The sequence below is a fragment of the Anarrhichthys ocellatus genome, unplaced genomic scaffold (assembly GCF_004355925.1).
Source record: "Anarrhichthys ocellatus isolate YVR2014 unplaced genomic scaffold, GSC_Weel_1.0 scaffold6, whole genome shotgun sequence".
Lineage (NCBI taxonomy): Eukaryota > Metazoa > Chordata > Actinopteri > Perciformes > Anarhichadidae > Anarrhichthys > Anarrhichthys ocellatus.
Window position 1 is genome coordinate 9,903,002 of NW_022280036.1, and position 14,679 is coordinate 9,917,680.

At 41.3% G+C, this 14,679-nt stretch overlaps 1 protein-coding gene across 2 annotated transcripts in view; it reads left to right on the forward strand.

The window, feature by feature from the left end:
* The window catches only part of sbf2 (SET binding factor 2), an 81,796-nt gene that overhangs the window by 15,705 nt on the left and 51,412 nt on the right, over nucleotides 1-14,679 (forward strand). For both annotated transcript variants that reach the window (XM_031846786.1, XM_031846787.1), the window contains exon 3: nucleotides 12,946-13,083. In XM_031846786.1, coding sequence (XP_031702646.1) covers nucleotides 12,946-13,083 — 138 coding nt within the window. The remainder of the gene's footprint in view (nucleotides 1-12,945; nucleotides 13,084-14,679) is intronic.

The following is a 14,679-nucleotide window of genomic DNA, read 5'->3' on the forward strand; positions in this document are numbered from 1 at the left end:
GAGAGAGAGACTATAACTCAACCAAAGGGTTATTCACATTATATCAATATTTCATTTTTTTTAATATCATGGTTATTGTCAATACTGATATATCATCACACCCCTAGATACTCGAGGTGATTAATCCTCTCCATTCTTTGCCTTAAAACATACTGAAAAGGATGACATTGAATTGGATAGCTGTTTACTGTTTATGTTACTGCCTGGCTTGGCCTTCAGTCTGTATGTATGTGTGTGTGTGTGTGTGTATACAGTATATATACTGTGTGCGTGCGTGTGTTGGGTGAAGAGAGATGTCTTGACGCCGATGCCCGAGAGGTCGTACGCATTCCAAAGCGCCGCAAAGTTCAGTGTTAAACACGAGGGTCAGTCCATTACGTGAAGCCTGCCGCCTCCGCTCTGTTAGCAGATCTCATTCCTGCCGTCTCCGCTACAGTCATGTTCCCCAGCATGTAAACAAAATGTCTCCTCTCATTATGGAGCCTCAAATCAGTCTTTACATTTTGGAAAATTTGATTTGAGGAGCTGCAGCACAATCGGCTCCACTAATATGTGAAAGACAAAGGCACAGTGTACAGTAGAAGGACCTGTATCAATACAGGAAGTTAAATATGGGAAACTGCTTTAATGCCACAAATAACACTTTTTTTTTTACTGTTGGTCAGACAAAACAAGCAATTTTAAAGCATCATCCTGGGCTCTGACATCTTTTGATTGGCAATTTTCTCTATTTTCTGAATGTCGATAGTTGATTAACTACATTTGAACTATCACAGTGTGAAATAAAGTTTTACTGACGATCGTTATCCGCCAATATTGAGTAAATTATGCGATCAGGACATCAGCATTTATGCTTTTCTAGTTGCCGATCTCTGATAATGTTACATTGTAAACAACCAGTGTTTAATTTGACAGAAGAGCTGGTAAGGGTGGGAGCATCGCTAACTGCTAACGAACGAAGGTTCCGTTCTGTTACATTATGATGCGTTCAGGCTCTGTTCAGTGAAAATGAGTATTGACCAAAGGTAAATTATAAAGTTATCATCTGTTCACATGTAGTGTTGGTGAGAAACTTTACTACATCCATCTATATATAGATAGATAGATAGAAAGATAAGTAATCAGTAATGAAAATAATAATTTAATTCTGTTGCATTTTTTTCGCAGCTATAATCTTTTATTTTTAATTGCAATTGTTGCATTTCCTTTTGGCTACTAAATACTTTTAAACAATAAATAAATAAATGAATGAGGTTCTGCAGGTCAGACATTTAAAATAATAAATCTTGGTCAGCAGTGGGATCGACCTTTCTCAACACACCTTTCCATTTGTCGCATGCTGTCCCTCGTTGACGTATTTCTTCGTTTGTTTTCTCTCTTAAGTCCGTCATGTTGTGGGCGTGTTGCTGCAGCGCTGAACAATAGTAATCCTGTACTGGTCCAGTCCAACACACTGTATGCAATGTGGGTTTTTGTTCCACTCAGTCAGCTACGGAGGCAGAGTTGTTTCTCTGACCACATACCATGCCGGTCATTTGCTTTTCTGTCCCACTGCTTACTCCGATATACATACTGGTCGCCATAATTGTTACCGAGAGAAAGACGGCTATGCAGGTGGCCACCACAACGGCCAAAAACGTGCCTTAAAATGTAGCTCCGCTAATGGCCACAGCATTCTTCAGTCTTCCCTTTTTGATCGAAAGTGGGTCTTAATAACTCATTTAATTTCCATTGTGTGTCTTGGTGGTCTGTAAAAGTAGAGGTAGATATTTTTGAGTGTTTATCTGTCTATCACGTGATGATGTAGTGGCCTCTCTCGTCCCTCCACAGCTCCATCAAGGCTCCGCTCCTTACCCAAATTTGAATAGTCTGACCCCAATAACTGCCAAGAATGTGGTCAGTGGTAAACCCACATTTAGTCTTCAAAACACTCTTCCAAAGCGAGGGTGACAGCACAGGTGCAACGTCTGTGTTTCTCTTCAATCTATTGTCGAGGACAATGACAAAAAATGTCATTGTCCTCTGGATAAGTCTATTGACAGTGTGAAACTCCCCAGAATGCTCCTTTTCATGGATTTTGTCACTCCTGTTGTGTTTCCTGTTTCTTATTTTTCTCCTGCAGGAATAGAATTGCTGCTGAGCCCGTCGGTTAGTTGTGGGCTGAACCTGAGTGATAAGGAGCGACTTTTTATCTGTTTTCCAAACAGATTCATTGTATTAATCTTTAATGGACATTGGAGAAGTTAGTAAGCAGATGATTGCAACAGTATGTGTATACGGTCTGTTTGAAGGATGTGTTTTCCTCTGGTAGTTTGTTCACTTGTTTGTTTATTGCTTCTTCCAATTCACACTGCTGAACAGCAATGCAAGAGTCCCTCAACCCTCCATCCAAACACAGCCAGTTAGAAATAAATCACATGTACACCTGGCTAATCAAAGGCGTGTTAATAACACGGAGAAACTATTTAGAGTAACGTTAATGTACTCTGTATTCTGTTTGTAGTGGGCATTGTTTGTCACAGTACATTCTCTAAATACATACAATTGAATATACTGTAATTGCAAAGGCGTATTGCATCACAACAAACACAGATACTGTATATGTAATGCCAGCTTACGCTCCTACCTGTTTTCATCTGACAAGAAGTTGTAGACGTGAGATTGTAAAAAAAATGACCTCTTGGAGCCCAACTTCCTCCGAAGGAATTTGACCTGACTCGGCCAGACTGTAAACATTTGTGTCATTTCTCTAGACCTGTCTAGAACTCTGACCTCTTGAACTTCGTTTTCCCCCCAAATCCCTGCTGTAATGAGGAACGTGTCCTGGCACTTCCGGGAAGGATGCCCAAGTTATTCAGAAAATGTGTAAACTGCTGGTGCCATGTAATTGGAAATTTAAATAGACATGTTTTTTTAATATATATGTTGTCTCAGAAAAAGGATACTTCAAGACTCCTCTGGACTAAGGTGAGTTTCAGTTCACTTGATTAAAGAATCCCTCTTATTGCTGCAAGGATTCATTCGTCTGGCCTTGTTCTCCGAGCAGAGTTGAGTAAGCAAATCGTGACAAAGCTTAACTGTACTGTTCATAATCAGCAGCCTTGGTTAGTCAGTTTGAGGCTCCGTGCCAAACCGCAGACAGATGAAAGAATGTAACCTAATTGTATCACTTGATGGATCGACTCAAGCGACCATAACTTGACATGTCGCGCTGCACGTCGTTCTTATGTTTGTAAAACTATGAGAGAAAAACTAAACAGTGCATTCCAGATAGCAGGATGCCGTGGGGGGGGGGGTGGAATGGGATCATGTGTTTGTCAGGAAGATCCACACATGAGTAATCAATGCTTTGTGTGCCAGTGAAGCTAAACACATCAGGAAACAAAGCTGGATCTGTCAAGCAAGCAGGACTTTCCATGCTGAAAAGCACTGTGAGCTCACCAGGAAATGGGAATACACAGGATGAAATAAAGCCGCAGTACGCTGGAGAGCGAACATACTCAAACCTCCAGATGAAGTACAGTAGAAACGTCTGTCTTCATGTTTTATTGTTTATATATATATATATATATGAGTTGTTTCGGGAATTATTCTGTCATATACACATGTTATTTCCTGATAGACCCAAGTCTGAGAGTTCAAACAAACAAAAACATGAAGGAGATGATGACAGGTGACGAACACTGTGGCCAGCCAGGAGCTGGGCACAAAACATGTAGTAGTGAACTGGTGCCAGTAGTCAGGTTAATGGGTCCAAGAGCTATGATTTTGGGATGCCCTGGCTATCGTGGATATTTCCTCCTTCCCATCTAAAGAGCTCTACAGTAACTGGCAACTGGTGAATGTTGCTGCTGTCTGCTGCTGACGACAGTTCTTACACCTACATACTTATATATGTAGGAATCCACAGACCCATACATTGGATATCTGTCTCTGTCCTTCAAAGAGAGGATTTAACTTCCAGTACTGGCTGATGCATGCAGATGTACACGTCCTGTTCCAGATGTTCTCCTCAGTGTTGAGCCTCATCAACAGGACTTGTCAAAAACTTGTGAGTTGTAATGCTTCCCTTTTGTGTTGGCATTGTAGACACAACATACGGCTGTATGCCGAGCCTGCTGGGTGTCCTCTGACATGAAAAAACTCTTATCGACGCGGGCTGGATGTTTGAAATTCTAGGTGAGAAATAGTCAGATTTGTTGAAGCAGTCTTAGCCAGTGCCAGCATAATAACATGATGCAGTAACACATTACGTTGCTGTTATTCATTGACGTTTTCTGCCGTACTAGTGCGAGTGTGCAGACAATCCTTAGCGTTTTTTAAGCGAAAAACATTGCTAAGACATAGTTAACCAAGCAGCCACAGAAGCAGTGCGATGTGATATCTTCCACCTGTGTTTATTTCTGCGAAATAAAGGTCGAGTAGGAACCGTTCACAGTATGAGTAACCACTTCTCCTTTTTTTTATTAGCTGGGACCTCTTGCGGTCTCTTTGACATCAGTGTTACCATTCAAACCACAAATGTAGTTGCAGGTGGCCCACTCGAAAGGCAATCTCCTCTTGACCACTTCAGTCCAGTTTTCAGACATTTTGGGAACAAATGACTCACTTTGATGCATATTTAGACATGTCACCATCATTATTTATATTAACAAACATAAGTACTGAATGAACAAGTGTCCTGACACAAAACATCTTTTGAGAATACCTCTGTGTTCATACACACTCGGATTCACATTTCCTCCTCACACGGCATCGTATATATTTAGAAGAGGAACAGAACTTGTTATAGTTTGAACTAAGCTTATCATGACAGTAGTGAGACCGAGGCCTATTGTGAATGCTGTTACTGATCGAGGGCCCTCACAAAGAGGTGGAGGAAGCACCTGTTCCCCAGGCAGGGCATTATCAGCCAATATCTCACAGTGCTCTAAAGGCCGTCTGACAGCAGGACAGCCATTGTGCTGATCTACAACCTCAGGACAGAGCTGTTTACCTTGCTCTTTCATTCATCACTACATGTGCTTTGATTTTCATGTTTACCTTTTACAGATATAATAGAAAAACAAACCATGTTTACCTTCCGTCAGCTGAAATGGGTAAATAAAAGGCTTTAGCAATGTGGTACTGCTCAGAACTGATAAAAGGAAAATAATAGTGGAGAAATAACCAAATTACTGCTGAAAATTACTTTTACACCCAAATATATATAAGTATAAAGCATGTATCAAATTAAAAGGCTTTGTTTGAAGATTGGAAAGTCCCAACTTTAGTGCCCCCTGTGATACTATCACAAAAGCTGGTGTGGCAGGCAGGAATGCTGCTAACTTTCCACAGATCTGACCAAAGAACACTGCGTTCGGTCTGAACAGAGCATTTGGTGCCTTTCATTGTGCTCGATACTACACGTACAGATCCGCAGCCTAGCCGCAGACAGGCAGAAGCAGGTGAAGTGTTTGAAGGCCAAATGCACAGCTGCAGGCAATCTGGGGTTGGAGGCCAGATGTGACCCTAAAGCAGTTCCTGGGGAGGCATCGTGGTGCTCTGCAGGGCGAACTTAAATCAGACGGAGCTCATTGCCTTGTCAAAAAGTTAGTCGTTCGGAGCGGCACAAGCACATATAAAGATAAATCTATAGTTTGATTTTAAAGTTGCACTGATGGACAAATTGTACCATTTGATTCCCTACCACTTCCATCTGCTTGCTGTAAACTAGTAGTTAATAGGACAGTTATGTTTGTGTTTTTCACCATGGCTGTCACAAACGCCCGAAGCAGAAAGCGCTGTTGTGGTCTGTTGTGATTTGGGAGAGAGAGATCGTACACGCTCTGTAATTCTTTCACAGCTTGCTCGCCACTGGCTTACATCTTTTATTTTATTTGTACCTAGTGTTGGATCTTAACAAAGTCTGGTTATCCATGTGCAACACATGTTTTGTCATCGTCACATATCTACCAATACTTTAGCCAAATTCATAATGGCTTACTGTGCAAAGCCAGCTGCACTGCCACATTTCTGTTTAATACATGACACCTCACATGAATTTGGGAAGCTTTATATCAATAACATGGCTTTGACATCAATTATTTTTAGCAGTACAGTGTGCCGACAAACTCTCAGGCTATGATTGACGCAGTTATATAAGAAGGCATGCTCATACATGACAATTCTTTTAAACTGAAGTCACTGATTGTTTTTGTGATAATGCCGTGAGCTACGCACAGTTGACCTTACCGCTCTACTCGCTTCAGTTTTGACAGATTCAGTCACAGCAATGAGACAATTTATTGGATTACGCATATTTTTATACTATTCTAGTGGTTTTAACATCAGTTTTACCATGAGAGCATGTTATCAATCAGTGCGGGGAAAACCCTTGGAGTTTTACTTGGAATCTAAGAGGGAACTTCTGTCTTCTTGACTATTTTCCAGCAGATTCCTCCCTGAACTATTATTTAACTTGTTTATGCCTGGAAGGAATGGTGTTTGTTAACCTACTATGACACATTAATGCACATTTAATTTTGGTTTGGGGACCTTCATGTCAGCCGTGAGCATCACACAGACGCTTCAGGTTTGGTTTAAGGAGTAAACTGAGACATTTAATCTGACAGGGGATCGATTCAAGCAAAGGAATGTCTCTAAAGGGTCCTTTTTATTTGCCTCTTTATGCATTTCTATTTTGAAGTTGCATGTGATGAAATGGCCATATGTTTTTAATTTATGCTGTGTCTTGAAATAAACCTAAGTATTCGCCCTGAAGTCTTCCCAAGGGATGTTGGGGGTTCGGCAGAGTTGTCCTTCAGCTTGTTGCCGGAATGAAAAAACTACCTTTACCGTTGTACTAAAAATAGGTTGTTTTTCAGGTGTCAAATTTCCTACACATATGGCATTTATCAAGCTTGAAATGTCGTGTACAGTATAGAACAGTATAGTTGGCACTATGACTCTTCCTGTCCTGCTTAACGAGACACATTTATTCTGAATTACTGTGGTCTATCATAGTCATCTAAAAATATCTATCTCTAAGATGAACCATATGTGCCAGATATTGCATAACGAAGCAGTAAAGGGAAACCAGTGTTTAAGTGTTGGTGTTGGACAGTGGGGATGCAGAGTTGAGGAATGGAAGTGGAGGGCTGATGCCACCTCATTGGAATGCTTTGTGATGGAGCTACTCTGGTGCAGTAAATTAACTAAATGCAACCACTAAACATTATTTGGATAACAGTGCTATTATGGTCATTTTGTTGACAGTTTTGTTTCTTGTATTCATCATGCTGACCTTGATGGTTGGGGGTTGGGGGGGGGGGGGTGTTTGTGCGTTAAACCCAGGCGGCAACCTCCAGTTCTGCCGAGTGAAGCCAATGCATTCTCTCTACTGACCTGCAGGGGGTGACTCCTCCGGTTACAAGAAGAAGTCTGATTGTATTGAAGTCTATGAGAAAATGACTTCTACTTCTCACTTGATTTATTACCTCAGTGAACATTGTAAACATGAGTTTATGGTCCCAATCAACAGTTTCAAGTCTTCTTCAATACAGCATGATGTTCATTTAGTACATTTGTGTCTGTTTTAGAGTAAAATAGACCATAAAGCGGAGTATGGTTTAGGGCGGGCTTACTGTGATTGACAGGTCACTAACGTTAGCAGAGCCGTATCCGGTGTCACTACGTCGCTCCTCCGCATTCCAAATATGGTAACTTCCTTACGTTGGTTGCGAAATAAACAACATGGCGACGGCCATAATCCAAGATGGCGCCGGACTCGAGGCTTCATAACGACAGTCCACAAACCAGTGGGTGATGTCACGATGACTACGTCCTCTTCTGATACACAGTCTATGGTTAAACCGCTGGACCGGAGCAGCCGTCTCTGCTTGTTTTGTTCTCTGCTCGTCCTGCAGACTCGATAAAGCAGGAGGTCTGTGCAGGCAGCACGCCATTGACCTTCTCACCCCTGACCCCACGGTCTTCACTTTCCGTTATTGTGTTGTCTTCCTGGCATGCGTCTCTTCCACATGAATGGGGAGAGAAGAGGGAAGAGGATGATTGAATGCACTGTGTAGTGCACATCTGTTGCCACGTTTCCTTGACACAATATCTTGGTAGTAACTTAACGTTTAGGCTCTTTCGGTAGTTCAACAGTATTTTGAGTTTGGATGGTTGTAGGTGGATTTAGATTTTCTTTTATTACACATATTTTCCAGCCATGGAAGTTAGAATTGCACTATTTACCGTGACAAAATACCAATTGGATTTTTTCATTGGATTTTGCGTTAATGCAGAAAATAAGCTCTGTGGCAAACAGATGTTTATGATACTTACAGGTTTTGTTCAGCAAGATGCTCTTCACTAACGAACACCACTTAAATGATTTTTGCAGCATGAATTCAATCGGCAGAAGTAAAAAGCTAACTTTAGGCTATAAACAAACTACCACAGCCACTTGTAAGCAACCGCATTTTTTTAAGACGCTTCAAAATTCACAAGAGGAGTATTTACTGACGTTTTTTATTTTATTTTAGAACAAAGCGTTGTAATCTGTTAAGCTTGTGTTAACCACAGACCTTATTTGAAGCATTTAAACAAAAATCCATTTAAGAAAACCCATCGACTTTGTGACGAGGGAAACGGAAGTGTGAAAAAGCGAACTCGTTTCAGGATTCATTCCTGCAGTACGCTGTATCTGCTCCAAGATTTGATTTGATTGTCTGGCAGCTATATTTACTTATTTTTCAATGTATTTTTAGGATTGCAATTGTTTATTTGTTTTATGTTTTTATCTTATTCATTTCATGACCCAAAAGTCATGGTGGTTGGGGGGGAATGTGCAAAATGTTTTATTTTTTTCTCTCAAGTTTTTACAAATGTTTTATTGCTGTAACTTTGTGTGATGTTTGTGTGATGTGTAACTTTGGTGCTCGATTTAATTACCTTTTTTTTTTTTAACCCAAATTGTGTCCCCCTCCAAAAGGATTTGCGGGACTCTCAAATGTTGTGGTCGTAATGAAAACACAGGTTTCCCATTTCCTGTCAAGTTTCAGCTTTATCACACCACAGAAATACAACAGTGACTTTAAAGGGAGATACCATTCGGTCTCTTTGTCCCGAGTCATCTTTATTAATGGCTGCTGCCCCAGTTATATTTGGCCTGTGCCAGCCTGACCGGGCATTAATGTCTTGTCACAGTATAAGAATGCAGCCATGTCCTGATCAGCCAAGGTCTCTGTGTGCTGATTCTTTTTATTTTTTATTATTGGGGCTGCTCTTCAAGCACTCTGCTCAGCTGTGACGATGCTTAGCAGGTCAGTCTGAAGATCCAGTGTCACCGGCTGAGTAGGAGAATAACAGTACAGTTGGTTGGGAGCGGATCATACCAGGCTGCAGCACGTGATGTGATGCAGAGGGTTTAGCTGGAGGGCAGCAGTTTACTCGGCTTTGACATTAATACAGCAAGTGTGTCCCAGAGTTCCTTTGTCACTTGACTAGGATCTAATTCTGGATTAGGAGATGTCCTTTCCTACCGTACGTGTCCTTCTGTCCAGTGTCATTCACTGTTTTTGGTTGCAGAATGTAGCACAGCAGGACAAAAATACACTCCAGACCAATTTTGCTTCCCCTCTTTATAATTATTTTAAAGCTTAAACATCCTATCTTTATCTCCATTCTGCCTTCTAGGACTAGCCATGACTAGCCATTTCTGTGCACAGTTAAATTTAGTTAGTTGAATTTGAATTTCCCTACTTTTGCAGAAGCTTTTATTTATTCACAATCATGTGTGAACACTTTTGTGTAGGACGCATACTCACTTGTTGTCATAAGAGGATCATGTTGTATGTTTTTCTTATTAATGTCATTGAACTATCCCTTTTGTAAAGTCCTTATTGCATCCAGCTACGAGATTTAGGCGAGACAATCATTCATCTTTGAGTTAAACAACCATTAGTTGTGTTTAAAATGAGGTCAGTAGTCTGTCTGGATGCAGTGGTCTCCTGAATAAAATGAAGTTTACTAAACACTGAACTCCCTAAAGTGTCTTTGAGCCTGCGCCAGCCCGCAAGTGTTTTTCTGCAGACCTACAGGCGAGATAACGGCTTAAAGGAAACACTGATTTAAGATCGGGGAAGTTAATTTATTGCTCCTCCTCTTGCTCTCTGAATATTGCTCTCCCTTACAATCAGTCACTCTCTCACACATGCATACACACAAACAGAAATACAGGATACACACACGATGGTATACCTGTGATCTTTGAAACTATGCAGTCCCAAAGGTGTTTATCTCTGTTTTTGGCAACAATGAATGGCATAGTTGGAATAGTTTCGGACAGGATCACAGTTATCTGCATTTGTCCTTGATTCCTGTCTGGCCTGAGTGTGTACCAACATACACACACACACACACACCTCACCACGAAGCAAGTTTAACAGATTTCCTGTGAGCTATTGTATCTGCTGGATGATGGTGGCATCCTGGTCCGATCCTCCAGGTTGAACAAGCCAAAAACACCCTCCCACCTTTTCCTGTCTTCCTCTCTGAAGTCCCTTTAACACATGTCCATCCCTGAAATGTTCAGGAACATATCCTGCATGGGTTCATGTGTGCATGGCAGCAGGGATCAATATTCAGGGAAATCTGTACTGCCAGTTTCTTAACATTTCAGGGAAACCGCCGGTACAACTGTGTTGTGAATTAAAGCGGTCACAATGCAGGGACGAGCACATGACGGGTTACGTCCAGCTAATGGAAGACGCAAGCAAACCAATCAGAAGACTCCGGCTATGACGTATTTTAATCCGCGAGCGGTTGAAGGTTTAGCGTTAGCGCCAATGCTTTCACTTGTTGAATATAAAATACATTACAAGAACATTGGACAAAAACGGCTCCTCGCCCGCCATGTTCCTGAAAATACTAAGAGACATCTTCAGCTGCGTACATCGAGCCTTGCCCGTTGACATTTATGGTGGTTGGCATCTATAAGTGTTGCATTACCACCATATACTAGACTGTCCCTTGCCCCATCCATTCCAGCATTGCCCTGGCATGTGTGAAAAGGCGCCAGACACCATTCCTGAATGTAGTGCTTGTGTAAAATTTCATATTCTCTAGCGATGGCTGAAAGATTATCCAAATAATTTACAGGGAACTATGTGTGAAAGAGACTTTAATCCTCACGTCTCCCACCCTTCTCGTCCTTCTCTCTACTGCTCTTCTTTTTCTCCCCGAGAGACGCTACCTTGCCAGTTTATTCGCCTTTGGCTGTACACAGGCCCATCTATCCATCAATCCATCTGTTTTTGGCCTCACCCACCCCTCCGTCACCCAGTCTCCTCTCTTCCCCCATGTGTCTGCTGATCCCCTGTGTAACCCCCCCGAAGAGCAGTCTAAACACCGTCCTCAGAGCCAGGGCCAGTTGGGCCTCCAGCAAAAACAGAGCGAGACGAGACACAAACACTCGTCTCTCTGACCAAATGTCCGCCCGCCTTCCATATTTTGGCACTCTATAATATCTCTCAAATAATAATTCATCAATTTCTCCTCACCCAGCGTAGTTCTTCAGTCTGTTTTATGAACCCATCTTACAGTGGGTGGTTTTATACTTGGTTTATAGAGTCATGTGTTTATGTGAAAGCATCATTTTTGTCAGTGAAACTATCTATAAACTGATAAGCTCTATTTTCCTAACAGAACACTCTATCATGAACAAAAAGCTTGTTTTTTTCCCATATTTTGCAGATGTTTTGTAAGGTTCGGTTATGACTCATACTGGTCCTTAGAGATGTCAAACCGGTTTGACATGCTTTTTATTATGATACAAGTCTTTCCGAGAGTAAAGTGCCCTCAATTTGCTAAAAATGGCTCTGTTTCATCATGCATTGAAAATTGGTAATTTGTGTGCTTCTTAAATTCTCCGTAAACAATGTTTGGAAATATGAATAATAGAATACTCCAAGAAGGTTTTGGAAGAACTTTACTTACTTGAAGAAAATCATAATACTTTATAGTTAAAGTCTGCTTTACTCGCTTTTATCCAAAGCTCAGCCAATGAGTTCGAGACTAAATCTTTAATCCAGACAATAAGAATTAAATTATTGATGAATAAAATATGTTCATTCTGTGTATAACTTGCCTCGTCTGTACTGTAATTTTACTCCGCTGGTTATTCTGTACACACAACATCGATTGAATTGTCGTCTGTCCAGTAAGAGGGATCCTTCCTCAGTGGCTCTTTTTGAAGTTTTACTTAATTTTTTCCCTCTTTTAGGATTTTGAGATATCCAAAGCGGGTCAGAGGACTGAGGGTGTTGTTCGTTGTACACATTGTAAAACCCCTGAAGGCAAATTTGGGATATTGGACCATATAAATATAATTGACTTGACTTTATATCCAATTCTGACAGCAGCATGAATGCATGTGTATTGTTACTATCAGTTTTAACCTCAATTTAATCTGCTGTACTAAAGTGTGAGTGTATTGATTCATTCCTGGGTATGTTTTCTGTTTTTTACCAACTTATTTAAGATCCTTTCATGATGTCAGTCAATGAGCTCAGGTGGTTTGGCCTGGCACCTTCACTGATGACTTTCAAGTAAAACAAACAGTGAACATGCCACTTCCTGCTCCGACAAGCAGATGTAATTGTTGCGCTGAAACAGGACATCCTGTCTACGCTCTCTACGGGGGCATTAGGATCAGACTAGCGACAGTAAGATGCTGATGCCCTGTCCATTTAAGGTGGGAATGTGTTACCGGCGGCAGAAAGACAGAACAACCACTGAGCTTTTAACAATTTCAAATCTTTGAAAATCCCAATGAAAATATCTCTGAAATGATTACAGCTTAGGTCACAGTAACAGTGTACTGTGTATCTGATGTGTGTTTTTGTGAATTGCCCTTTATAATATTCCCATTTAATGGCATTTTGTTCAATATCTTTTCAGTTTTGCCAGCCTGGAGGTTGGAGGCTGTCCAGGGATAGGAAATCACCCACCTTCTTCACCGTTGTGCTGACAGATATCGAATCAGACCGACACTACTGCTCCTGCCTCACTTTCTACGAGGCTGAGGTCAATCTCCAGGTAAGACTGCACCCACACACACACACACACACACACACACACACACACTCGAGGTAGAGTACTTTTGAGGATTAAACTGTGAATTTTGAGCCGTTTTCATTCATGTGTTTATTCTCTCTAATAGCTTTATGTTTTCAGGGTCACAGGAAGCCGTAGATTATCCCAGAATGAAGCGAATGTTTTAAGTCCATCAGAGGGCCAACACAGCCAATCACAGTCTCAGTCTTCAGCCCCCCGACTGTTCAGCTGTTTAAGGACTGTTGGAGTAAACAGGAGCACCATGTAAAAAACCCACAAAACATACTAATAACATCTTACTGTGAGGGAACAGCGCTAACCACGGAGCCACCACGCTACACTCATTAACGACATAGTGAATTCTGTAAGCACTAATATTTCGCTTTGTCACTCCATCAAACAGTTGTGCAGCAAATCTCTGTGAGCAGCAGGCTTCTCATCCTCCTCATGAGGCTCCTTGTGAGATCATCTCAATGATAACTACTTGTGTGATGAGCTTGAGGTTCGTCTTCGTGTGTCTCTCTCGTGACTCTTAGAAGCCACCGGAGATATCTAAGTTGGGCATTGTGATGGTTCTTATTTTCTGTTTTCCGTTTTAGGTTTGGCAATTTTTTAACTTGTAGGAGTTTCCGTCGCATGTGTGATGTCTCCCAGAATTTGAGGCATTAGAAAAGAAAAGCTGACTAATACATTTTGAGCAGGGATGCTGATATAAATGAGTGCTTTTCATTTGATTTATGTAATCATGCATACAAGATTCTTTACTGATTACAACAGATTTGTTTGGGCGGGATCATTTTTTATATTTATGAATGATCTCATTAATGTCTCACCCTGCCAAAGCCCACAGAATACCGGGCTGATTGTTTCAATGTGTTTTCCTTTGTCAGAGGCCTTAAATGACTCCTGTCACTCTGCCTGCCGTGACTTCACATCCTTTCACATGTGGAATGCAGTCGCCAATCACTCTAGTTGATCAGTAAAACATTTTTCAGTGGAATTAGAAATGTGGCTGTGTACGAGAAGTATGTGTCAGCTTTTAAATAGTGGGGGCGTAACTTTGGAGAACCAATACTGTAGTAGTTCATGCTGTCCTCATCAGCTTGTTGTGTGAATTGGACCATAATTACAAATATTCCTATGTTTTCACAACTGGACGAAGGAGGATGGATTTAGGGCAAATTGTCACTTCAAAGGGAGAAAATGACCAAAAATAGCCCAGTTGTTAACTGTTATGGGGGTTTCTTTTAGAGCCTACAAACAGACTTTTCATTGCCCAACGCTGGTTGGTCCCTCAGCTGTATTGAAACCTTAATGCTCCTTCGGTCTGTTTTCTGTTCTCTCACACCGAGTGGAGGGAATATGAGTTGTCAGTAACAACAACTTTAGACTTGATTGCGGGGCCTCATGTTTTTGTAATTGTGTCTTTGTTATCAGGGGACAGGCAAGGCTATTAGTGAGTTGTTTTTCACATACTCCACGTTTATATTATTTGCAGGACAAAATAAGCTGTAGAACAAGTGGCCTTGAACCTCTTTCTTTCCACTGGCCAGCAGGGAGCGACTCATCTGATTGCAA